The 26,238-nt window shown below is 35.3% G+C and overlaps 2 protein-coding genes across 7 annotated transcripts in view; both read left to right on the top strand.

Moving 5' to 3' along the window:
- The window catches only part of LOC110112853 (dolichyl-diphosphooligosaccharide--protein glycosyltransferase subunit DAD1), a 15,830-nt gene extending 6,919 nt beyond the window's left edge, over positions 1-8,911 (top strand). For all 3 annotated transcript variants that reach the window (XM_020845216.1, XM_020845219.2, XM_028691616.1), the window contains exons 4-6: positions 7,475-7,562; positions 7,647-7,690; positions 8,505-8,911. In XM_020845216.1, coding sequence (XP_020700875.1) covers positions 7,475-7,562; positions 7,647-7,690; positions 8,505-8,588 — 216 coding nt within the window. In that variant the 3' untranslated portion in view covers positions 8,589-8,911. The remainder of the gene's footprint in view (positions 1-7,474; positions 7,563-7,646; positions 7,691-8,504) is intronic.
- Positions 8,912-11,339: 2,428 nt separating this feature from the next.
- LOC110112854 (protein LOW PSII ACCUMULATION 3, chloroplastic) overlaps positions 11,340-26,238 on the top strand; it is a 47,225-nt gene continuing 32,326 nt past the window's right edge. For all 4 annotated transcript variants that reach the window (XM_020845221.2, XM_020845220.2, XM_028691617.1 and 1 more), the window contains exons 1-2: positions 11,340-11,743; positions 15,738-15,768. In XM_020845221.2, the coding sequence (XP_020700880.1) occupies positions 11,394-11,743; positions 15,738-15,768 (381 nt within the window). In that variant the 5' untranslated portion in view covers positions 11,340-11,393. The remainder of the gene's footprint in view (positions 11,744-15,737; positions 15,769-26,238) is intronic.

Here is a 26,238-nt window from a genome sequence, read left to right on the forward strand (position 1 = left end):
AGGGGCGAAGCAGATCAAGTTGGCACATCCACTAGTACTGCAGTTGGCACATCCACTAGCTCTGCAGCACAACAATCAAGTAAAGGTATTCCACAACTTCTTATATGTTATCGCAGTATATTTATATCAAGTGAGTAATTAACATGCTAATGATATTTTCTCTTATTGAACAGGGAAGAAAAAAGTGAGTCATATTGAAGATGATGATGACATGACATTCATAGATACAATTGGAGAAGAATAATCCCTTGAAGACCCATTTAGTGATGGGATATGATTGCATTTTATATGTTTTTTGTACTTTGGGAGTTTTATTAAACTAATATTTTGTGATTTTGTACTTTGAGACATGATTTTATTGCATCCACTTTCTTACTTTCTACTATTTTCATATATCATTTAGATGTTTTTATTGTAAGATACAATATTGCTATTATTTTCCTCTTAAAACCCTTAATTTTTCATTTACGCAATTCTGTGTCCGTGAGGCTTACGCCTCAGACCGCCTCGAGGCTTACGCCTCGCCTCACGGACGAAAACCGCCTCGAGGCTTAATTACGCAATTTTAAACCTTGATAGGGCATAAGTCCCATGAAATTTATTTGTTATATATTTCATTAATAGAAAAATATGATTAAGAAAAATATCAAATATTAAGATAAAAACTATAACCATTTATTAGATTTTAAAGATGTACTCGTTAATGATAAAGTTAGGGCAAAAAATATGTTTTCTCCATAAATCAGTTATTATATTCTCTTGCCGTGACACCTCTTGATTTTTCCATCTCTACTTTGATGGTTAAACAATATTTTTGGTATATCATAATGAGTTTAATATAAAGGCAAGCATGGCTTCGAACAGTTGGAAACAAAGAAATCTCCAATTCTACCATCAATTTCAAATAAGCTTCAAACAATCAAAACTTCACTAATTGCTTGAAGTCAAGTCTAGACTAGGCAGACACATCAACAAGTTAATGGAGATGAGCAGTGACAAGTTGGTGGCCATAAGCTTGAAGAAAAATCAGGAAAAAATAAAAGTAGAGTCACCGAGCTTAGTAGAAACTTCATGATTGCAACAGGGAGTTTGATCAGCATTACCCTTAGGTCATTAGGTGTACTTGGAGCTAGCTCCAAAAAATGCTTTTCAAAACACTGCTTGCAACCATTTGCTTGAAGTGACACTCCTTCAACCCTTATACAAAAGTGACCCTAACAAGAAAAGAATCAAAATCATTAATGAAGTGCCAAATGGGGTTTGTCCTTTGTGCGATGTTGGTAATAATTTGGAGAATGGGTACACAAACTAGGAGGGAGAGGATAGTGAAGAAGAAATTGTACACAACCCAAAGGGGAGTGGGAGAGGGAGAGAGTTGGGGTAATAGCACCCAAAGGGAGAAGGAGAGAGTATTTGGAGGACCTATGAGGGGAATGGGGAAGAGATTGTACACAACCCAAAGAGGCGTGGGAGAGGGAGAGGGATGGTGTAATAGAATCCAAAGGGAGAAGGAGAAGAGTACTTGGATGGTCAAGGAGGGGAGTGAGTGCTCTTAATGCCATAGATTTTGTATTCGACTTCGATTTCATTTCTTCACACATAAGGTTTCTATTTATAGAGTGGAAAAGAGAATAGATTACCATCACTTGTCCAAAATTCCCTTATGCTAATCCATTCCAAGATGAATGAAATAAAGATACAAGGAAAATTCTTGAACATAAAACATATAGGTAGGCTAACCGGTCAAATTATTAAAGAGTTAGGCATGGCACCAAGTCAAATATCAAAATAGATGTATGTTCATCTAATTGCATTATATGTATACATCAAGTCTCTCGAGTTGAAAGGAACTTTTCTTCGAAGAATTGAAAGGTGCCGACCATGGTGGTGGTAGTGGTAGTGGTGGTGGTGGAATTGAAACATGGGCATTCTTTACGGAAGAATTGAAATGTGCCAACCATGGTGGTGTTGGTGGTGGTGGAATTGAAACATGGTCATTCTTTGCGGAAGAATTGAAAGGTGCCAACCATGATGATGGTGGTGGAATTGAAACATGGACATTCTTTATGGAAGAACTGAAAGGTGACAAACTTGGTGGTTGGTGGCAAAATTGTAACTTGAGCATTCTTTAAGATAGTAGCTAAATTAGACTGCACCTATAAAAGGATATGTGGGCCTTGACTCTAGACATTGTCTTTCATTTGCATATAATCAGTAATTTGGGTGGGGAGCACATAACGGGATTGTTATAATGATAGCACAAAGTCAATTTGTAGGATTGGTAATGAGGAAGGTAACAACATTGGTAGCAAGGAGGCATCCTAGTCATATACCAAGGAGAAGGAGAATAATTGTCATAGGTAAGTTCTGCTTAGTCTCGTCTTCAAGTTTTGACATGATCTCTTCCTAGAATTGACCTTGTGTACAATCTCAATCTCACTGAGCATTGGATCAAGCCCAATCTCGAACGCAAAATCAAACTCAACATTGCCATCAATATGGGTGTGATTGGTTAGTGGAATTTGTGTTGCTCATAGGATAGTGGGATAATTGTAGTTTTCTGAGATTGGATAACATTGTCATGCAAGTGGGGTTTTTGGAATTGGATCATTAAATGGATAGGTGGAGAAGAATTTAACAATTCTAACAAGCAACATGTAAGCTTATAAATGAAACATAAAGCTTATCATCAAGAGTCCTTGGTTGGTTAGAATATGCATCAGAATATAAATCTATCGATGAGATCTAAGAGGAGACGAATTGAATCGATTTTGAGCCCGCTAGAAATTATTTAAGGATGATGAGGAGATGCACAATCTTTTACATAAACTAAGATATGATTTGTAATGATTATAATATTTAATATATAAAATATATGATTCATCCAAATGATGTTATTAAGGTTTGGACTCGTAGACTTCATTAGAGGTGAGAACCGTTCGATTTTGAGCTGATATTGACATGACTCAAACACATATATGCTTGCTCAAAATTGGCTTGTGGATTGAACTAATTCGATTTTGATATATTAATAATACACATATACTTATGTCTGCACATACATATACATATATATATATATATACATATATATATATATATATACATATATATATATATATATACATATATATATATATATATACATATATATATATATATATACATATATATCTTCGAGCTAAAATCTCGACCTAGTATCATGATAAGAATATGATAGTGTTTTTTTACATATTATTGTAGTGATAGTCATAATGATCATATCTTGAATAATTATGATGATATGAGTTTGTAACAAGACAAGTGAATTATAGGGAATTTATAATGAAGCTGAGATCAGTTTGGTCGAGTAGCTAGCTAAGTGAAGCAATAAGAGAGGTCTGCTGACCCATACATTAAAAACACGCGAAAAGAATGAAAATCGGTGACTTAAGTGACAATCGGCAGATGCGACACGTCACTTAAGTGGTCAAACAACCTCCAATCGTTGAACAGGCTACATCGTTGCTATCATGGCTCCGAATTTGACCAAGAGAGCCCCCTCGCAGTCAAATCGGGTGAAAGCGATCGAAATCAACAGCTGACAGCCGAAATTGACGTGCGGCGCTGCCCAAATGATGTCGATCGCAATACGGACTTCGTCGTTGAGATCGAAACGTCGGGGTCATTTAAAATAGACTATAATTTTGCTCAACGAAAATCGCGCGAGGAAATCGGTGTGCATCCCAACGCATAATACACAAATTTCAAGAAAATGGGCGCAAATCGAGGTAGCGACACACAAATTTTGAGGAATCCAAAATTTTGTTTCATTTTTTATGTCTCAATAATAATAATAATAATGATTATTATTATATTCTTATTCTTATTCTTATTATTATTATCATCATTTAATAGAATTTCAACTAATAAAAAAATCCATCCAAAAAATCTTACCTTGGATGTTCTATCAAAGTCCTGCATAAATTTTCGGGATTTCTGCTAAAATCCCACTGAAAACTCCTGCTGATTGATGTTGGGACAGTGCAGGATTCGCTCGCCTCGATCGAGCTTTGCTTCCGCCGATAAATGGAGGCCGAGCGACCTCCTGTTTCGTCTTCTTCGATGCACATGAGACCTTCGACTTCCACGTTTGATCTCCACTTCCCTCGACCTGTTTCCTCACTCCCGTCGACACAGCTACACTCGACCGAGCTTCTGTACACGCTCGATTCTTCCTCTCCACAGTCCTTCCGATCTCGTCGTCTAGTCCTTCAAAACGACCGAGCCTCACCTGTCTTCCCCTTCAGTCGACAACCAATCCACTTCAATACAGTGTCCTTCGATCTCATAGCCACACACCAACCTCCCTATACTCCCAATCTCGTTACTGTGCTCGACTCCCGACCAAATCAACTTGATTGATCTGCTCGCACACAGTCGCAAGCTCCAGCTGGCCGTTCACCTTAACCTATACGTGAATCCAAATCCCCTAGCTGCCCCGATCTTCCCCTCACATTAGGATCGATCCTCATCCGATCTCTAGCCATGACACCATATTTCTTCCACTGCTGAATACCACAGCTAGATTCCATTGTGCCGACTTCCACCTTTGATCCAACTCCCTCAGCTACTTCTTAAACTAAACCACCTCATTCCTTAGTTCCACTTACAGTCCTCTCACACTCAAATCCCCACTAAAAGCAGCCCACCATTCGCTTCATATAAAACTCGTTCAAATCAACCTACAGCAGCTCCCTCTTCTTCACTACAGTAAAATCCCACTTCACAAAATCATGTAAAAAAAGAAAGGAGAATAAAAAGATAAAAAAAAAAGAGAAAGAAATGAGACATAAGAGGAAAATAGAAAATTTGTGTGCAAGTACTCATTGTTGTCGTCAACGCTACCTCGCTATAATGCTCGAAACTAATAAAATCTCAAACCCTGTTTTTGACGCTCGCGACACGCCGGGGGACCACCCATATATGGGAGGGAGCTCGGTGCGGCGCTTGTGACAAGGCGGTTAGGCCTTGTACATGCTCTTCGTAGTGTGGCGGGGATAACCCTAAGTACCCGAGTATGTGCTGTCATGCATGCGGGGAAAACTGCGTTTTCTGACAGGTACCTCGAAGACCCATACACGTTCTTCATAGCATGGTGGGATTGAAGAACCACGGCCACTGTGTCGCCTGACGCCTGCCATACATGTTATTCGTAGCGTGGTGGGAAGACTCAACTCCCAAAATTTTCCCTAAAGGGCGGAAACTTCGTGAGGCTGATGAAATTTCTAGTGAATGAAGGACCAAAACTTAAGCAATGACAGCGAAGGGGACTTAAACGAAAAAACATGGAACAAAACTTGAATAATAAATAGGAAACATAACTCGAACAAAATTATAGTGAACTAGACATTAATTTGAAAAATGCACAATCATAACTAAAATGCAAATGATAACTAGCAATGTTGGTCTTCCAAATGGACATCAATGTGTAACTATAGGGACTTGTGATGAACCAAGATCTCAGTATGCAACTTACTCCCAAACAAATAATCACCTACGAAGGCGACAAAAGATTCATAATAACTGTATAACTAATTGCCTTTCGGGAATCATAAATAATGTGCAAAGAATTTAATCACTCGTTGATGTACATGAATAAGGGAGTTGTAATGGACATAAATCACCTATGAATGACAATTGATTGATGTACAATGCTCATGCTTGTGGAAGAGGCATGATAGTTGCAATTCATGGGTGAAGTACGAAGACTGTGCAGTGAATGTTGCGACATCCCTGCAATCAATGTTAGTTCACTTGTAGACGAATATGAGCATCCCTTGTGAGCGATGATGGCTGATATGATATATTTGTAGATAACAACAGTTGATATGCCGTGAGTATGTTGAATACACTGTGGACACAAATACACACACTATATACAAGCAAGAATCAAGAATTCACAATAAATACAAGCACCTACAAGCAATTATAGGAGGTTCGACATGCATACAACAACTGACCTATGAGTTAATGAGGTGATGGTAGAAGTTTTGCAATGCATACAACGATCCTCCTGCGAACACAGTTATACACTCAACATGCCATATAAGGGCAAATACAAAAGAATTTGAGCAAATGAAAACACTTGCGTGTTGCTGTAGGAGATCCGTCATGTACACAACATGCTATCTACGAGCAAATGTAGAAGAGCTATAGTACATGCAACTGTCTACGAGTGGCACTGGAGGATTTACATTCAACGTAGCTCGCCCGCATATAACAATAGAAGCTTCGCAATGCATACAATGGTCCTGTCAACAAATAGTGATAGTGGATGTATTGCAAGAATGATGAATCCCCTACGGGCATAAATGATGAGATTGGAAGCATTAGTTCTTGTTGTGTAAGTGAGGATGGTACCTCCACGTACTTTCTGATTTCTTTTTTCATTCATCCCACCAATTCAATAGAAGTAACAAAATACGGTGACTTGATTATGTCTTAAGTAGTAGATTAGTTCTGGGAATTATTAAGAAAATTGGTGATGCAACTTTTTGCATTTATTTTTGGGTGATTGCTCCTTTTCTGCATTTCATGACTTTATTTATAGATCGAGGAAAAAGTGTCAAGTAATTATGTAGGCCATTTTAGGTTGTATTTATGTCATTTTTTATCATACTGCATTGGCTTTTGACATGTGGGACCAATGAAATTACCCATTTGTAATGATTTCACAGTTTTCTTCTTTGATTCCTTCTAATTGAGACTCAAAACACTTATTTTGGTTCTTTGAATCCATTGAGCCTTATTTTGAAGGTGAGGTTAAGACCTAGATTCCCCCTTTTGCTCGAGACCAACAACCTTAAGGATGCTTGTTACTTTGGACAGTTGATGTTGGTGATAGCTAAGTATGCTAAGTGCCTAATTCCAAGATAATTATCAATCGGATTGTTTTTGTTCGTTCTTTAGAAAGGGGTCCAGGTTGGGTTCCATAGGCCAAATCAATATGATATTAATTTTTTCATTCACTATTCCAAGTCATTTGAAATTTTATGTTTTGATGTTATAATTATCTTCTCATGCAGTTGGAACTAATTATTGAGAAATTTGATGTGACAGATCGATGTTCAATTTTTAAAGTTCTGAAATGTTCTATGCGACTATTGCGTCGTTTGGGATGGCTTTTTTATTGCTTCTTAAAACAATTTTTTAATACAAAAATTTTAATTTTTTAAGCAGCAGTAAAAAAGCCATCCCAAAAGAAGCCTATATGCTCTAAGCTTAAACGAATGGCTTTGATCTTATATATTTGTAGTTCATACATTATCCTCTTATGAGAAAGATCCTTACTATATTTTACTAAATAATGGTTTATGATAACATGGAACCTGAGATTTTCTGAGAATTATTTAATATTTTGGTTCTCCTATGATATTAAACTCATACGTCTGTTCGCGTGGGTGTTCTTTGTCTGTTTGCTGCTATACTACAGGTGGTTTACATGGGAATAGTTGGATCGTTTCCTTTCAACTCTTTCCTCTCAGGCGTGCTCTCTTGTGTAGGCACTGCAGTGCTTGCAGGTAGGACATTCTCCCTCATTTGAATGATCTTTCTGAATCCTTACTTGTTACGGCCGTGTGGTGATCTTTTTTGTCAAATTGTAGTTTGCCTCCGCATTCAAGTCAACAAAGAAAACAAGGAATTTAAGGTATGTGCGTTTGATCAGCTCACTCTTGTGTATTTTTTTTTTCTTCAAGTTTGTTTCTGAGAATTATATCTGTTATTTACTAATGTTATGGTGCCCCACAAAAAAAGATAAAAAAGTCTTCAGATTTGATGGAATGATCAGAGTCATACTGTCATGAATAGGGGTGTCAATTCGGATTCACAGATTAGATTCCACCCGACTCAAAAGGTCCAGTATGAATATAATCAATCATAATCTAACCATTTTATTGAATGAATCGTTATGAAAATACTCAATTCGTGAGGGTAATATCAACCCGACTTAAAATAGATTTGGACATGAGAATTCAGAAAAAAAGAAAAAAAACAAACTTTATAATTTAAGTAGTTTTCTCTTGAAAAAATAATCATATAATTGGGTCTTATTGTTTTTAGTTGCCCTAATCTAACCTAATTTTTTTAAAATCTTTCATGATGACTTGAATTTGACTGTACTCTAATATAATTCTTCTGTCACTTAAGCTAAATCCAACTTAACCCGAATCTTATAGGGTTGATCAAAACTTGAACTTTAAGTGTTGGGTATCTTCATATACGAATTATTTTTTATGGACACCGGACGGTGCCCGGAGACCAACCAGAATGTGCCACGTCATTTTTTTGCTCGGTACCGGATGACGTGGCGTGTTCTGGCTGGTCTCCAGACCGTCCGGTGTCCGCACAGAATAATTTCTCCCAATATTGACACCCCACATGACTCATGCACAAGTAGTCTACAATCCAATAGTCCATAGATACAAGTTTTGTAGTATTAATCGTTCCAAAACTGCTTGCAGGACCTCCCACCAGAGCGTGCTTTTGCAGATTTTGTTCTTTGCAACCTTGTTCTCCATTTGGTGATCATGAACTTCCTAGGCTAAAGGTAAAATTGGCTTGGGATGGATCAGAATTACTTCCCAGGTGTTTACATGGACCATTTTGAATCCCGAAAACTTTTGAGGTTGGCCTGATAGCTTATGCTTCAGTCAATTATAAGATGATATCGAAATTTTTTGTCTTTTTGAACTAATTGATGAAACACACTGTTGTTCCGAGAGCACTTAGTTATTAGGACTGATTTATTATTGAAATATTGCCTTCCGTATGGGACTCTCTAGTTCTTCATGCACGCTAGTGCTAGGGAGAAGGTGGTCCTATTTCTCTAATAAATGCTATTTATTGAATGTTTGATGCTTTTCTTGGAGCTGTTTGATTGCAAGTACTTAGAATTCTAATGCATTCTAAATATGGTATAAAGTGAATTCATTGAATTTAGAATATTTTATGATTTTTGTATAGAAAAAATTGACTTAGAAAGTAGTAAGAAAGTTTTTCCAAATGAAGCCTTATTGATTTTGGAATTTATCAAATATAAGGTTTGGTTGAAATAGTTTTTATTTTTATTTTTTAAATCATAATAATAATTTTTATTTGATCATTGTTTTTTATTATTTAAAAAAAAATTTATACTTGAAAAAATAATTTTTAGAACACTTTTCAAAAAATAAATCACAATAACTTTATAATAATCTTTATAAAAAAATTACAATCATCTCAAAATTCTTAATGAAATATTTTGATTTTCTTCCCTGTAAAGAGATGGACTTTGAAAAATTCTTACTTTCAATTTATTTTACACAAAACCCCATTCGAAGAAAAGGCACCTTAGTGTTTTCTTTTAATTAAAGTTACTGATCTTTATTTCAATTTCAAAAGAAGGCCTGCGCATCAAAATTTAATTTTCATACAACATGAGTAAATTCTTTAACCGTAATATGAAATCTACTATCACGTCTCGGGAATTATTCATCATTAGACATGAAATATATTAGCAAAAATGGAAGAGAATGAATTTCTCAAGTGACTCAAAAGCTCGTGCGGGATTTACTCGTAAAAATGGCTTCTAAGCGGCCTCAATGTTATGCGCAAATTATTACGTCTGGTCATCGGATCTATTTATATTCACTAAAAATTTGACGTGTGGAATGTACACGGAATCTTAAGTCAAGCGAGGTAAAACGCAGTCCACGCGATAACTTTTTAGTGAATGTTCAGACCTATTTTCTAGGCCCGGTGATCGGACGTAATAACCAATGTTATGATTTGTATTTGTCAAAAATTATTTATATAATAAATAATTAAAAATATTTTTGAATTATAGATTTCAATTAATTAGTTTGACTTCGAAATAAATGAGATGGCAAAATAAAATGCTTCAATCAAGTATGTATTTTAATATAGTTTTCATGTATGAGAAAAAAGTTACAAATTGGACTTTTGTGGCCTTCTGATGATATTAACTCAACCATAGAAAGAATACCTTGAAATGAGTTTAATTTGACAAAAAAACAAGCACTCAGCTAACATTGATGCCTATGATTACCCACAATGAGTGCTTGAAGCCATCTCATGTTTGACACCTTATGAGAATCTCTTATGTTTAATATCCTTCATTTTGGATAAGGGTCTTTCCACTTATAAAAACAAACAATAAAATGTTACCCTGACGTCAAGCATTTCCAATTAATCGTTATCAAACATCTCTTAATGTTTAATGTCTAAGGATATTGCAATCTTCTTCATGATCATTGATCAAGTGCTTGATGAACTACTAAGATTTTGTTTGGAATTTTTTTTTTATTATTTTTCAATGTAATCTTTTTAGTACAAAACTTTCTTTAACTGATTTTTTTTTTACGAAAAACTGCTTTAGAAAGCAGTAAGTTATCCCAAGCGAAATTTAAATGCTTATAAATTAATTCTGAAGCAAACACATCATCTATTATAATGGAAGAAGGAATGAAGGAAGATGTATAGTCAATAACTCTCGGTCGAACGAGGGAGAAATTGTCAAGGAGAGGCTCCTCCAATTTTGATTTCTCGATCAAAGTAGGGAGGAGGAAGCAGGGGTGGAACCAACCATAATTTTTAGGAGGGGGGAGGGGGGGCAAACTTATAAATAACTGTTGGCATATATGTCAGGGGTGTAAGAGGGCAGTGCCCCCTGGCAAGGTTCAACCTGCAGGTCAAGGGGCAGCACCCCTGCAGGGATTTCCGGGGGAAGCGCCCCCGGGACAAGGGGTACCCCTGCAGGGTCAAGGGGTAGCGCCCCTGCAGGGGTTTCTGAGATGAGGGCTAGATTTATGTGATAATAGTGGCAAAAAAGAAAAACTTGAGTGGCTCATGAAGGTGGAGGTGAGGGTTTCACAAATAGGGTTGACTTGGCTCGTGTTATAAAAGTATGCTTATTTTTCATTTCCACATTGCTTGAAACAACTGATGAAAAGAAGCAAGGGAGTCATATCTAGAGGTTTGTGACAAATTTAACCCTGTCGATGAAAATGAAGTAGAAAAATTACAATTAGATGTCGGTAGAGAAGGCAATACTGCCTAGAAAAAAGAAGCAAGATAAGTTTCTAGTAATATTGACTTCCTCGCCCCTCCCTCGCTCCCTCCTCTTCTGCTACACACTTTTGATTTTAAATCACATAAATCAATCAAAAATATAATAAATTCAAATTTTAGATCAAAACAAAGATAAATAGCAATTTAAAATCTATATAGGATATATTTTAATCGTTTGGCAGTATTTAGTATTTACATATGCAAATCAAATCCAATTAAATAGGGCTACTAAACACCGCCAAATAGTCGGGGGCTTTCAGCACTCGACGCTACTGCGACCAATGGCCTCCCAAACTCCACTCTACCGACCTCATACTTACCTATCTGCTCGGAGTCGTTCGCTTCCACCTCTGTGTTCCTTTTCTCTTCTTCCGCGTCCGGTCTCCACTTCTTCTTCTTCTTTTATCAGCTGGCCCATTTCAAAAGCCGCCATTGCCGCTGGAAGCAGCCGACGGCTACCAAAGCGGCGATACGCGCAGCCTAAGGATGAGTTATCGTCGTTGGATTCGAACTTCAAGGCTGGGGTTTCTGTATACAAGCCCAAGTCCTACGATGTGCTTGTGGCTGATGCTGCCAGGTCCCTTGCCTATTGTTTGCAGGAGGGCAAGACCCGCCTTGAGATTGACTTCCCGTGAGTCATCTTTGGCGCGATCCTCATATTCTAGTTTTTGTTTTTCTGATATATTCTCTTGTTTGGTCCTCTCTTGGATTCTGTAGAAGTTAGGAAGACTTATACCCTCCTTCGCTCCTATGCTCTATTGTTCTTTCCATTAGCGCATGTCTATCTCTTGTTATCTATTCATCTTTAATTTGACTAGGAGAGATGACAAAACAAAAAATAATTTATCCACTTATGCATAATTTTGCTTTTAATACTTTTAATAAGGACAGGGACTGCCAGAAATACTAGTTTTTATTTGTTATTAAAGTAATAATAGTTGTAAACTTAATATTATTAATCATCAAGATTCGAATCTATGGAGGCAGAGCCGAACAAATTGTGAAATTGAACGATTTCGAGAATGATGTAACTAGTTTTCTAGGTTTGACCAAGAAGTTCTGGTTAGCCTTCAGTTGTTTTTGGATGAAATAAAGAACTTCATTTTTCTATGAGAACCTTTTAGTCATGTTTCTAATTTTTAGTATCATAGCCTTGCCTCAGGGCTTCAATTTCTTATAGTGGGAATTTTTAGCTGATTTTTTTTTTTAATTTTGATGAAGGAGGATGGTGATAGAATTGTGCACATTAAGTTGCATTTTTTTATTTTGTTAATGAATGCTAAAGGCAACTTTTCAAGAATTGATGGATGATTTTGCTCAGCACAATCTGGTCGACCAGTTTCAACTTCAGTTTTTTTCAACCAATACGGCCATAATTCACCCATACTGGTTCTTGTTTTTGTTAGTCAATTATTTGGTCGATATTGATATCATAAGGGAAAATGGCCTTTGTGGTTCAATGAGCTTGAGTAGGCTGGGATTGCATTCTCATATGGGGTTGGCGGGCACACAGGTTTACGATTGATTCCAGTCAAAGATTGCACTTAATAAATTGGTTGATGAGCTTGCATGTAGGGGTGTCAATATTGGACCCGACCTGAAAACCCGACTCGAAAATTTTGGATTTGGGTTGACCCGAACCCGAAACGGGTCGGGTTCGGGTTCAACAATTCGACCCATTTAAAAAATCGGGTCGGGTTCAGGTTGACCCATTGACCCGAAATTGAATCGTTTTTTACTCGAAAACCTGTTTTGACCCGACAACCCGAGATTGACTCGAAAAGCGGAGTTTGACCCATTTTGGACCCGAAAACTAGCTGTTTTTTTCTCTGTCTCGGCTCATTCGGGTAGGGTCGGGTTGACCCGGACCCGAAGCTGGTCGGGTTCGGGTCCGGAAAACCGACCCGTTTGCAAAAACGGGTTGGGTTCGGGTTGACCTGAATAGTGCCGGGTCAGTTTCGGGTTCAACCTGAACCCGACTCGTGACCCAAAATTGACACCCATACTTGCAGGCTTTGGCATACTCTAGAATGCAAATTTTTGGGCCGGTTCATGTACTAGCACAAGTTCATTGACAGGTATTGGTTGTTGCATCCTAAGTTATAAAATATTTTGTTGTAAATAAAATTGAACTTGAAACCTCAAGGTTCTATACTAGTCAAGTAGCTAAGGTTTCTAAACTCGATTTGAGTTTTTAGTTTATCTCCATCATGTAATTTTCAGATTTGGTGATTTCAAAAGTTTCATTGTTAAGTATTGGTTTTTTTGGTTGTAAAAATAGCTAGAATACTTTTAAAAAAAAATCTAAAATAGAATTAAATTCAAATTAATGAAATAGAGAAAATAATTTTATCATGAATGAGCTTAAAAATAAAAATTACTTAATTAATACGACGTTACAAAAATTCTGAAAATATTATTTGCTCATAAATACATTTGGTTGTGGGTTTAAGCTCATTCATTTCAGTTCAACGAGATAATAATGGCTAAATAGGTTTATTGGAATAAGCATAGTTTACTCAAGTTAACCAAATAAATTTATATCCTTTTAGGTCCATCAACTCCCCATCGGGTCAAACTTTAGGCTGCATAGGTGAACTGAGCATGAACAATGAGTGAACCAAATCAAATGATATGACATTTAAGAAATCAAATTAGACTTCAACTTAGTCATTTGATTAACAATTCAAGACAAATTGAAGGAAAACTATAGTATTGAACCTTCTTAATCTGTTTGATGCGGATGAAACTGATCAATTTTGATTCAACATGTTTCTTTAAGTCTAAGAGGCTGAGCCATTGGCTTTTATCACTATTCACATGTTAAGACATGTTGATCTGTGTGTTAGTGGTGATTGCAACATTGGAACCTCTTATTTCTCTTAATAAAGGTGCTCAACTCCAAAGAGATACTCAATTGGTGAATGAGGTGGTTTCCATCATGGACTTGCTTATGAAAACTCTAATTGGCTGGTTGAAATCTGCGAGGACTCTTGGTGATGGCATGTTAGATTACCTCATAAGTAGCAATTATCCAAAGTTTTTCACATTTTCCATCATGAACAAGAGTGTTTTGTCTTGTGTTTTTTGAGGAAGGCACAGAAAGGCCCTAGCATGATCTAAAATTTGTGGATCTAGCATATTAGGCTTTGCAAATATCATGGCAGTGGCACCTTTAGTAAACCTACATAATCCCTAGTTGGAGTTCATGATAGATTTGATATTGCTGGATTTGCCTAACAGCCGTATGTGTACTGTTGTAAAAAAAAATGCTGGATTTGCCTCAAATTTAATTGATCTCTCAAGCCAGACAATATGTATATCACATTCACGAAGAATTGATCTTGATGCAGGTCTGTGCTTTGATTGACCATGAATGTAACCAAGTTCAAAAACCATTTTTGATTTGATTGACCATGAATGTAACCAAGTTCAAAAACCATTTTTGATTTAGGAGTAGTGTTTGGATCTCATACTTTAAGCAAAACTAAGTAAATGTATTCACCAAAATGCTAGATAATTGAGCAATCATTTAAAATGTGGATTTTATTTTCGGTTTTCCTAATTGTATGTTAAAAATTAATCTTCAAGAAAACTATAATTAAATCCAATTAAATGCAACTTTAGATGGAAAGAAAAGAAACCTAAGAATTAATAGATTGATGGGTAGAAATCCCAACTTCAGAAGTATCGAAGTCATGATCTAGCAACTTTAGATGCATGAGATAGCTCAAAATAATGTTTTTCCTTGTTTCAAATGCAAGGTCTAGACTTTCAGTTGGGGCTACATAAATCATCATTTCACTCATCCAAATTAATTTCAAGATGAAGAGAGCTCAAAGAAGGTCATAAGAGTGAAAGATGGAACTGACAAAGAGGGAATATGAGATTTAAATTGTTAAGGCATGATTCCACTGACAACTTTAGATTTCATTCTTTGAATTTTTGATTGCCACATTCATGAGATAGAAAATTTATATCTTTAAGCATCATTTGTTGCAATCCAGATAAAATAGGAGAAAACGAAGGTGACCCTTACTCATTAGGGATAATAATTATTAAAAGCTCCTCATGATATGCCAAGTAAATGGCCATAGGTTTGTGTTGCTTCAGCCCTAAACCAACAGAAGCATACCATACATTTAATGTCCACACAGGATAGGTGAATTTTGAACATATCTTCTGTTAGACACATTGGCTGCTGCTAACTAACATAGGGTAAGCGTATTTTCAACATTATGTTATTAAGTAACATATATTCAAAGTAGAACATACATATGTTACACTAATATCAGCCAATTTCCAAATCCTTTGGTTGGCTCCAACTTGTGAAAGTTTATCTAAACCTAATGAATCATTGATAGCTGCTTAATAGTCCACACTACTAATCTCACTATCGAGTAAAATAATGGTGATGCAACATAACTTATTTAAATTTCTTTGGGCAATTGTAGATGTCGAGTTCCACTTTTGATGGTTATCTTCTAACTTTCTAAAATTGGACTTTCTGGATTGCTTGTTTAAAAAAAAATATTGAGTTTATTCTTTTTGAGAGACTTCCATTTTTAACTTTTCTTAATGTTATTTGTTTCTCTTTCTTATGTTTTGGTGGAATCTCTTACAAGGCCCTTGCCCAGCAGTATTTCTTCTTACAAGGTATGGCTTGGGGATGTCAGTTGAAGTAACTATCTTCCTTGCTCTTTTATAATGTGGCATTTTTATGGACAGGATAATAATATCACATTTCTCTGCCTTATGAATTTCTAGGAAAAAAAGGCATGATATTTGCCACAGTTTTTCACTTTTCATCAATCTTAACAATAATGTATCTCCTGTAAACAAATAATTTATGCAGAATAAAGTAGCTCTTATATGAAAATCTAATAGATATTCAGGATATTCTAAAACTAGCACAATTATGTCTTTTGATAAACACAATTAGACTTGATAATTTTTTGCTTTCTTAGCCACGCTATGGATTTCACATTAATAACCCTAACCTATGGGTCAAATATATATCATCCCTTTTGCTTGGCCTCTGATTTTTCAAGTAGGCGTAGTTGCATTCATGCAGTTTTGGAATAGATATAGGAAGATAGTTTTTTTGGGGGAAAGTGAGAAAGTGACAGACAACCCACTTCCAACCTATAATCATATATAAAAATAAATAAAAATAATAACAAACTTGTAGTCGAGCATAGTATGATAGTCATGACCACCCCAACGTGTATAGTATTTACTATTTAGAAGCTTCATTTTAGTTGAAATCAAAATTTTACGACCCAAATAAGATTGTTGTGCAATAGTTTAACTGAAAACTTGAAAGGCATGGTAGAAAATAGTATAACTTCCAAGCTTGTAGTTTTTTTTTTTCCCTTCAAACTCTTATCTATAAACACTGTCGTTGCCAGGTCCCAAGTCCTGGATGAGAAAAGTGGATGGTTGCGTTAGGTAGTCGATAACCAGTATAAAATTTGTCGAATAATCATGACATGAATCTTTTAATACATTGTGTTAATGTTAAGGCATTCCCTGGAAGCGACGCGTTGAATGGTCTGAATACAGTGACAAGTGAGCAAGGGTCACTGCACCGACACAAGGATGCAGTGTTAAATAGGTAAGAGTTCTCACGTTATAGACATATGTGGGCAAAGAAGTTAGTCCATGAAACTAAAATTAGGATAGAAATTTTGAAAATAGGTTCTCTTACAAGTAAATTAATGTAACTAATAGATATTATGATCCATATGAAGGTAAATATTCCATGCATTCAGGAAACTAAATGGGTTAGAGAGAAGACTAATGAGATTGATAGTTCATGATTTAAATTATGGTATTCTAATGGGAGTCGTAGAATGGTGTATGTGTGATTATAGATAAGAGTTTGAAGGATAATATTGTAAAACTTAATAGAATTTGAGATATAATTATAGCTTCAAAGATTTTTGTTGATGTTAAGATTATTAATATTATAAGCCTTTATACTCCTCAAGTAGTTTTGGATATATATTCAAAATTAAAATTTTGGAATGACTTAGAAGAATTAATATAGAAAATAGCTATTGAAGAAAGAGTTTTTATTGGAGGAGATTTAAATGAACATGTTGGTAGAGAGGTAGATGATTTTAAAAGCATTCATGATGGCTATGACTTGGAGAAACTAATGAAAGTGGGAAGTCCATATTAGATTTTCCCTAGCTTATGATTTTGTAATTGCTAATACCTTATTTAAAAAAATAGATGAACATCTTATCACTTATAAGAATGGATATAATAAAACTCAGATTGATTATTTTCTTATAAGAAAAATAGTTTGTTTAGATTACAAAGATTGTAAAGTTATTTTGAGTGAAAGTTTATGTACCAAACATCGCTTATTAGTTTTAGACTTTAAGATAAATGGGCAGAAGATAAATAAATAAAGTAAATTGTTGTTCTAGAATTAGATAGGGGCATTTAAAGAATATTAACAAAAATATTTTTGAGAGAAATTTTAGATCTTAAGATTTTGTCTGTGCATGAGAAAACTAATATTATGTGAAAAAAATAGCCAATGATATTAAGAATGTTGCAAAATATATGCTTGGAGTATCAAAGGTAAAAATTTTTAATTGTAAAAATAGTTGGTGGTGTTATCAAAATATGCAAAAAAAGATAAAAAATAAGAGGAATTGTAATAAAAATTGGTTTAACTGTCTGATAATTGAGAAAGATATAAAGAGGCCTATAAGGAGTCTAAGAAATCAATTTGTCATACAAAAATTTTAGTTTTTGATGATTTATATAATAGATTAGATACTAAGGAGGGTGAAAGATATATGTATAAGTTAGCTAAACAAAGAGATGGGAGTAGTAAGGATTTAGTTCAAGTGAAATGTATTAAGGATGAAGATCAAAGAGTGCTTTTATTAGAAGAGGATATTCAACAAAGGTGCATGAGATATTTCGCTAAACGTTTCAATGAAGATTATGAGAATGTGATTAACTTTGGTGACCTTAGCACCCATCCTAAATGAAAATAAAGGTTTTTTTTTTAATTGACGTATTATTAAAATTAAAGTTAAAGAAGCTTTAAAGAAAATGAAGTAAGAAAAAGCTGTTAGACATGATGATATTCCAATAGAGGTGTGTAAATGCTTAGGAGATGAAGGAATTTCTTGGCTTACTAAATTTTTTAATACTATTTTGAAGATTAAAAAGAGGCCATATGAGCGAAGAATGAGTGTGTTGATTTATATTTTTAAGAATAAAGGTGATGCATAAGATTGTGTGAATTATAGAGGAATTAAGTTAATGTTTTATACTTTAAAATTATGGGAGAGAGTTATGGAGATTGGAGCATAGGTTGCGGTGTGACACTAATGTTTTTCAAAATCAAATTGGATTCATGCTAGGTAGGTCTACTATGGAAGCTATACATTTATTGAGAGGTTTGATGCAAAAGTATAGAGAGAATAAGGAGGATCTACATATGATTTTTATTGATTTAGATAAAGCATATGATAAAGTTCCAAGAGAAGTGCTATAAAGAGTTTTAGAAAAGAAAATGGTTAATAATGCTTATATTCAAGTCATTAAAGATACATATGCAGGAGTTGTTACTTGTGTCTAGACACAAGATGATTTTATTAAGTATTTTACTGTTTCAGTTGGATTACATCAAGGATCAGCCTTATGCCCATATCTTTTTGCTTTAGTTTTGGATGTTCTCACTAGAAATTTGCAAGAGGTTGTATCATAGTTTATGCTTTTTGCTTATGATATTCTTCTTATTGATAAGACTAGAGAGGGAGTTGAAGGTAAACTTGAATTATGGATGTCAGCCTTAGAGTCTAAAGGTTTTCATTTGAGTAGATCTAGAACTGAATATATGGAATGTAATTTTAGTAATAATAGTTCTAGTGTGGGGATTGTGACTTTGGGTATCAAATCATTAATAAGAGCATACATTTTAGATATCTTGGGTCTATTGTTTAGAGTGATTGTGAAATAGATGTGGATATTATTTGTAGAATTATAGTTGAATGGTTGAAGTGCAGGAACGCATGGGGCTTGTTGTGTGATAGAAAAGTCCCTCTCAAACTTAAGGGAAAATTCTATAAGATGGTAGGGAGACCTGTAATGCTTTATGGTGCAAAATGTTGGCCATTAAAAGAGAAGCATAATATTAAGTTATTAGTAGAATTCAAGTTGGATATTACGGTCATTTATTGCATCAAAAATTAATGTTATGTTGTCCAAATAATAATCACAAGAAAATAGTTATCTTTACATGAATTTAAAAAAAATTGTGCTATTTAATGTAGTTGGTTATATGCTTTCAGTATTTAAAGGGAAAAAGCTAACTGTTTAGTAAATTTGTATGCCTAATGATCACAACAATAACCTAATGCATGAATGTATGTAGTAATAAATGCTATATGGTCCAACCGTTTTTGTTTAGTCCATTTGAGCAACTCTCTTATAAGCCCATTTCTTGGTATCTTAGTGAGGGGAGAAGAAAAAGTATATAATTGTGAGTGATCTAGAATGGCATATAATTTCCCATTTGCTTTGGTTAATTACTAGGAGAGCCTAATGTGTTGCTTGATATAAGTAATTTTTATAGGTGTGGAATTAGGAGGAAATCCTATTAACAGCAGAAAGAGACTTTCTGATTAAAGTAATCTTCTATCAAAAAAGTGTTCTTTTCCCACAAGCATAACTTAAAACCCCAAGTGGAATTAAATGATGGAAACCCACATAGATGCTATAAATGTCATATTATAACAAATCATGGTTGTCAGCATGTGATGATGAATGGGGAAGCAAATGCAAATATCACCATGGACTTTTGGTACCTGATTATTTAGAGGAGAAAAATCTAGTGCAGAAGAGGAAAAATGGAGGTAAATACTAAATAGGAGAGATTGAGAAGAAGAGATGAATGAATGCCTCAAGAAGAGGGTGGCAAAAGGTAGAGGAAATGGAGGAAGAGCTTCAAGGCTAAGAGCCAAAGAGAAGAGCTGATCCCCTAAAAGGTATGCTAGTGGAAAGCCCTTTTTTAGTTCCATCATCACTCGAATAATTTACATCCTAGGGCTTACTATGTATATTTGTAGCAAATATTCATAGACATTCTAACCCTACTCAAGTCTCAAATGTAAAAAATGGCAATCATATCTGGTATGATCAATGATAAAATTGAAAAAAAAATTATAAATTAGAATAAATGACAAAATAATTGACTAACATGATTATGCTGACACAAATAAGGCTTAATATTGATAATCATAAATATCTCATAAATAATTTTCTTGTGTTGTGAAGAATTCTACTACGGATTTGAAATGCTACTAGAGAAAGTGCTAGAGGTCCTCGATTATACCAAAGTATTAGTGAATTTCATCCTGAAGAAGAGAGATTAATGGAAATCCATCTTGAAGAAGATTTGACGAACTGGAAATCCTTGAAGAACGGATGAAATGAGGGAAAGAACAATATAATAATCAAATTTGTTAGTAGAAGGCTCTCACCATTAATCCTCAAAGTCATTTTTATAACTTTGGAAAGATATCATCGGAGGCTTGAAGGTCTTCCCGTGTTGCTGGATTGATTCAATTTGACTGAAGCATCAACCGATTGAAGTTAACCTTTTTTTAATTAGATTTATAGTTAGGTTATATTAATTTAGGAAGGGTTTTGGTTTTAGATTTACCCAATTAAATTGGATTTGGTTTGATCTGATCATGTTAGTGTATGCTCTAATTGAATAGAATTGGTTTAGGTGTGGCTAATGATTTTTTTTTGAGGAGGGAGTATGATTTATGCCGCGCGGGGGGCCGGGGATATTTTTCATGTATGAAATATGAGGTGTGGGATAATATATATATATATATATATATAGGCATTTGAATGTTTTAAATACATATCTATGAGTTTTTAGTTTCTTGGGTATTTAAATGAATTGGTTAATTATTTAAATTTTATTGGATGTAAAGGAGGATTTTGAGATGCTTAGTTAGGTGGAGATGTTGGAGAAGGAATAGGATCTGATCGTTATATGGATGACTTGAATTCATAGTGACAAACAAATGAGGAAAGCGAACATACCTGGCATTCCATGGTCAAAGACTTTGGGGCGGTGTTAGATTAATTCATTTGATTTTTCTTCTTTTTTTTCTTGGCTCAATTTGGGTTTATTGTTTGGTTTTGGTTTAAAAAATAATTAGGGGAATCAAGAATGATTGTAAGCTGTTAGAGAAAAGACTTAATGCTTGAAGAAATCAATATGAACTGAACAAGGTGTTGACATGATCAAGGTCCCATAATTGAGTGGGGAATGCGTAATACTCGGTCAAAACCCATAGCCTTGTCTACATAGCCCTGTCCTGTATTGTCAATGTACTCCACAATAAATAAGTAGAGTGGACTCACAAAAAAAGGTTGATAAGCCAACTCCAATAGATTGTACTCAAAGATACAAAAATGCAACTTTGAGATAAAAATATTAATTTGCTTCTCAAAAAAGGTGTTTCAATATAAGATTCACTTGCTAGAAGATTTGATCCATGCAAAAGACATTGCATGGTGAATATGGGGCTTGACAATGGGAAATATAACTCTTAGATGTTCGTTAGTGGAAAATCCCAGTGGTTCCTCCATCTGTAAGGGCTTATACATCATTTAGGAAAGAGCATTCCTAAAGAATGTTGCAATTGACCATATACCTCCTAACAATGGTCTCAAATATGCAATGAGTATCTCAAAGTGAGGAAATGTAATGGCTTCTAAAGGATGATGCTTCAAAATATGACTCACATTCAAGAAGATTTGACCTCGTGAAAACATGTTTTAGTGTCACAATGAGTAATGGGGCTTGGCATCTCGGCAGTGCAATTACAAAATATCCACCATTGAAAGAGCTTTGACAACTAACTTTAACTCATATATACAATGATTAACATCAAAGTGAGGATTTGGTATGGTTTTTTAAAGAAAAACTTCAAAATACAACTTTCATTCAAGTGATTTAATTCTCATGAAAAGATGTGATGAGCATTGAGGCTTGACATAATGTAATACATCTATTAGAGATTTGCCACTTGAAACTCCTGACGACTAACTTTGGGGCCAATGCCTCAAATATCCAAACTTTCTCGAGGAATGCAGAGATGTGATATCTAGGCAATACAATTCATAGAGACTTGCCTCGGAAGGTTTCAATAGCTAAGAATGAGGTCAATGCCTCAAATATCCAAGTCAATTTGATGAATACTAGGTGTGCATTTGGGTAATACAATTTTCATAGATTTTTAAGCAGAACATCCTTACAATTGAGTTTGTGGCCTTTAATACCCAAAGTTGCATGATGAAAACTGGGGCATCACATATGTGTAATAATAATTGTGAAAGATCAGCTATCCAAAAAATTTGACGTGAAGATATAGGAAAACTCTATTGCACTCGGAATTGAATTACTCATTCAAAAGTTGAGATATTTCTTTACCCTAAAAATACATCTTGAATCTACTAAATGAAATAAGTATGATGAGATGAAAGTCATATGATGTTCCAATTGATTAGAACAAGGTTTAAAATTGCGTAAATAAGCCTCGAGGCGTTTTTTGTCTGTGAGGCGAGGCGTAAGCCTCACCGACGAAGAATTGCGTAAATGAGAATTTAAGGGTTTTAGCAAGTAAAAAATAGTAAGATTCTATCATACAATAAAAACATTTAAATGACAATTAAAATTAGGGGAAAGTAAGAAAATAGATGCAATAAAATCATGTCCCAAAGTACAAAATCACAAAGTATTAGTCTATCAAAACTCCCAAAGTATAATTAAGAAAGAACATATATAATCTAATCATGTCCCATCACTAAATGGGTCTTCAAGGGAATCTTCTCACCCCTTCCTCCCTCCTATAAAGTCCAATGTCTTCCAATCAAAACATGCACTCATGAAGAAGTAGACTAACATTAACAACTATTACTAAAGATGATGAATAGAATAATATGCCGGACTGCCGGGGGTCCAAGGGGGCGCTGCCCCCTGGCGGGGTTCGACCTGAGTGGTACCGAGCATTTTCCTTAGCAGTACCGAGCATGTACCTAACAGCACTGAGCGGTACCGAGCATGTACCTAGCAGTATCGAGCAAATACCTAGCTGTACCGAGCATATACTAAGCGGTACCGAGCATGTACCTAGCAGTACTGAGTAAATACTGAGCAGTACCGAGCATATACTGAGCAGTACCGAGCATATACTGAGCGGTACCGAGCATGTTCTGAGCGGTTTTGAGCATATTTTTGAGGCGTACGCCTCAGCCAGAATTGCGCAATTGCGCCTCTGAGGCGCGCCTCAGTCCAAGTGAGGCGTACGCCTCTGCCAGGAGAGGAATTGCGTAAGTCTTGAGGCGGTTTTGGGTCAAATTGCCCAGAGGCGCGCTTCAAGGCGCGCCTCTTATTGCGCAATTTTAAACATGTTGACGAATATTTTCGTAGTTATGGACTTTAAGATAAATGGGCATAAAATAAAAAATAAAGTAAAATGATTTTCTAGGATTATATGGCGGCATTTAAAGAATATTAACAAAAATATTTTTGAGAATAAGATTTTAGATCTTAATATTTTGTCTGTGCATGAGGATGTTAATGTTATGTGGGAAAAAGTGCCTAGTGATATTAAAAATATTGCAAAAGATGTCCTTGGAGTATAAAAGGGAAAAACTCCTAATAGTAAAAATAGTTGGTGGTGGAATCCAAATGTACAAGAAAAGATTAAAAATAATAAGTTTTGTTAGAAAAATTGGTTTAATTTTAAAAATTCTAATAATTGGGAAATATATAAAGTGGCTCGGCTTCGTACGAATACTAAGAAAAGCAAATATGTGCGAGTTCAAGAAAGTATCGTAGCTTTTAGAGATTTATATACATAGATTAGATTTATAGGGAGAAATTATATATGGTTAAGTTAGCCAAACAAGAGATAAGAGCTAGTAAGGTTTAGTCAAGTGAAGTATATTATGGAATGAACGATAAAATTACTTTCTTAGAAGATGATTATTCACAAAAGGCGATGAGATATTATTGCTAAACTTTTTAATGAGATTATGAAAAATAAGATTGACTATAATGAACGTTAGCACCAATAAATGAAAATGAAGTATTTCTGTTTTTATCGGCGTAATTAGTAAACTGAAGTTAGAGTGGCTTTAAAGAAAATGAAGGGTGGAAAAAGCTTGTTGAACCTGAAATGATTATTCGCAATGAGGTGTGGAAATGCTTAGGAGATGGAAATGGAAATTTAAATGGCTTATTAAATTTTTAATACTATTGAAGAATAAAAAGATGTCAGATGAGTGGAGAAATGAGTGTGTAAATTTCATATTTTTAAGAAATAAAGGTGGGGGGGTACAGCAAATTGCGCGAATTATAGAGGTATTAAGTAATGTGTCATACTTAAAACTAGGGCAGCGCGAGTTATGGAGGCATAAGTTGCGGGGGGGGAAAAGGAAGGTGATACTAGATGTTTCTAAAATAATTTGGAATTCATCGCCTGGGGTAAAAAAAGGTCCGAGCTATGGATAGCCATTGCATTTTATTAAGAGGTTGATGGAGAAATATAAGAAGAAAATAAGGGATTACCTATGATATTTATTGATTTTAAAAAAGCATAAATGATAAAAGTCCAAGAAGAAGTGTTAATGGAGAGTTCTGAAAAGAAGGAGAAATAATGGCTTTATATCAAATCATGTAAAGATTATGTATGCTGAGCATATTACTTGTGTTCAATACAACAAGTGGATTGACCAAGTTATTTCCCATTCGCTAGGTTGCATCAAGGATGCATCCTAGCCCATAGTCTTTTGCTTTAGTCATGAATATTTCATTAGAACATTTGGCAAGAGGAACTGTACCTTGGTGTATGCTTTTTGCTGATGTATTCTTCTTGTTAAAAGACTAGAGAGGTGAGTTGAAGGTAAGGCTTGAATTATTGAGGTCTAACCTTAGAGTCTAAAGGTTTTCGGCTTGAAGGTAGATCTAAAACTGAATATATGGAGTGTCAAATTGTTTAGTATGTAATATAAGCTAGTGAGGGATTTGTGACTTTGGCGATCGAAGTCAATTAATAAGAGTGCATGTTTAGATATCTTAGGATCTATGTGTTCAGAGTGAGGTGAATATAGATGGGGATATTATCAGCAGAGATTCAAGTGTGATATGGTTGAATGAGAATGCATCAGGCTTGTTATGTGATAGAAATGATACCCCTCAAACTTAGGGTAATTTCATATAAGTATGGTAGTGAGTGTCTGCAATGATTTTATGGTGTCGAATGGTTGGCACATTAAAAAGAAGCATAAATACTAAGTTAAAGTGTGACAGAGATGAGGATGGCTTCAGGTGGGATGAGTGGCTTACCCTTAAGAGATCAGGATAACCGAAATTGAGCATATATTGGAAAAGGTTGGAGTGCAATAGTTTAAAAATTGCGCATCCTGAGGCGGCCCTCAGGTTGTGCCTTTGCCCATTCTGCTTCAAAATAGCCCTCAAAGCTTATGGCAATTCTTCAGGTGCATCCATGAGGCGTAATGCCTTAGGTGAGTGAGGCGCGCCTCACTAGACATTATGCGAAGATTTCCTTTGAGGCGTTACGCCTCAAATATGGGGCCCACTTAAAAACCTCTTAAAATCTTCCTGTTATACCCACTTAGCCTTCGCAAAGACCCACTTACCTGACCAAGACGTCAATCGAAACCGGCAGGAACACGCAGATCGGCCCGTTCGTTCCCGCAACGTTTCTCGCCAGCTCTCTTGCCGGGCCGACATTCTTCGCCGTAGCTCATTTGGTTCCAGCCTCCCCTCTACATACTTCTTTAAGTGTTCTTAATTTTTTTTTAAAGTTTAGGGGTTTGATTTTCAACTTATAGAAAGCTAGGGCATAGTTCCACCGATACCCGCCAGTTACAAATAAGCTACCGCCAGGTACATACTCGGGTATCGGGGCTAGGCTTACAATACTCGGTCCACACGCAGCTATCTGCTAACAGTGCTCGTAAACAGCTATGTAAGCTGCTCAGTATATGCCGGTAACCCCATACCGGGCTCAATATATGCTTCGTACTGCTAGTATATGCTTA

Source organism: Dendrobium catenatum, unplaced genomic scaffold, assembly GCF_001605985.2.
Source record: "Dendrobium catenatum unplaced genomic scaffold, ASM160598v2 original_scaffold_27042, whole genome shotgun sequence".
Lineage (NCBI taxonomy): Eukaryota > Viridiplantae > Streptophyta > Magnoliopsida > Asparagales > Orchidaceae > Dendrobium > Dendrobium catenatum.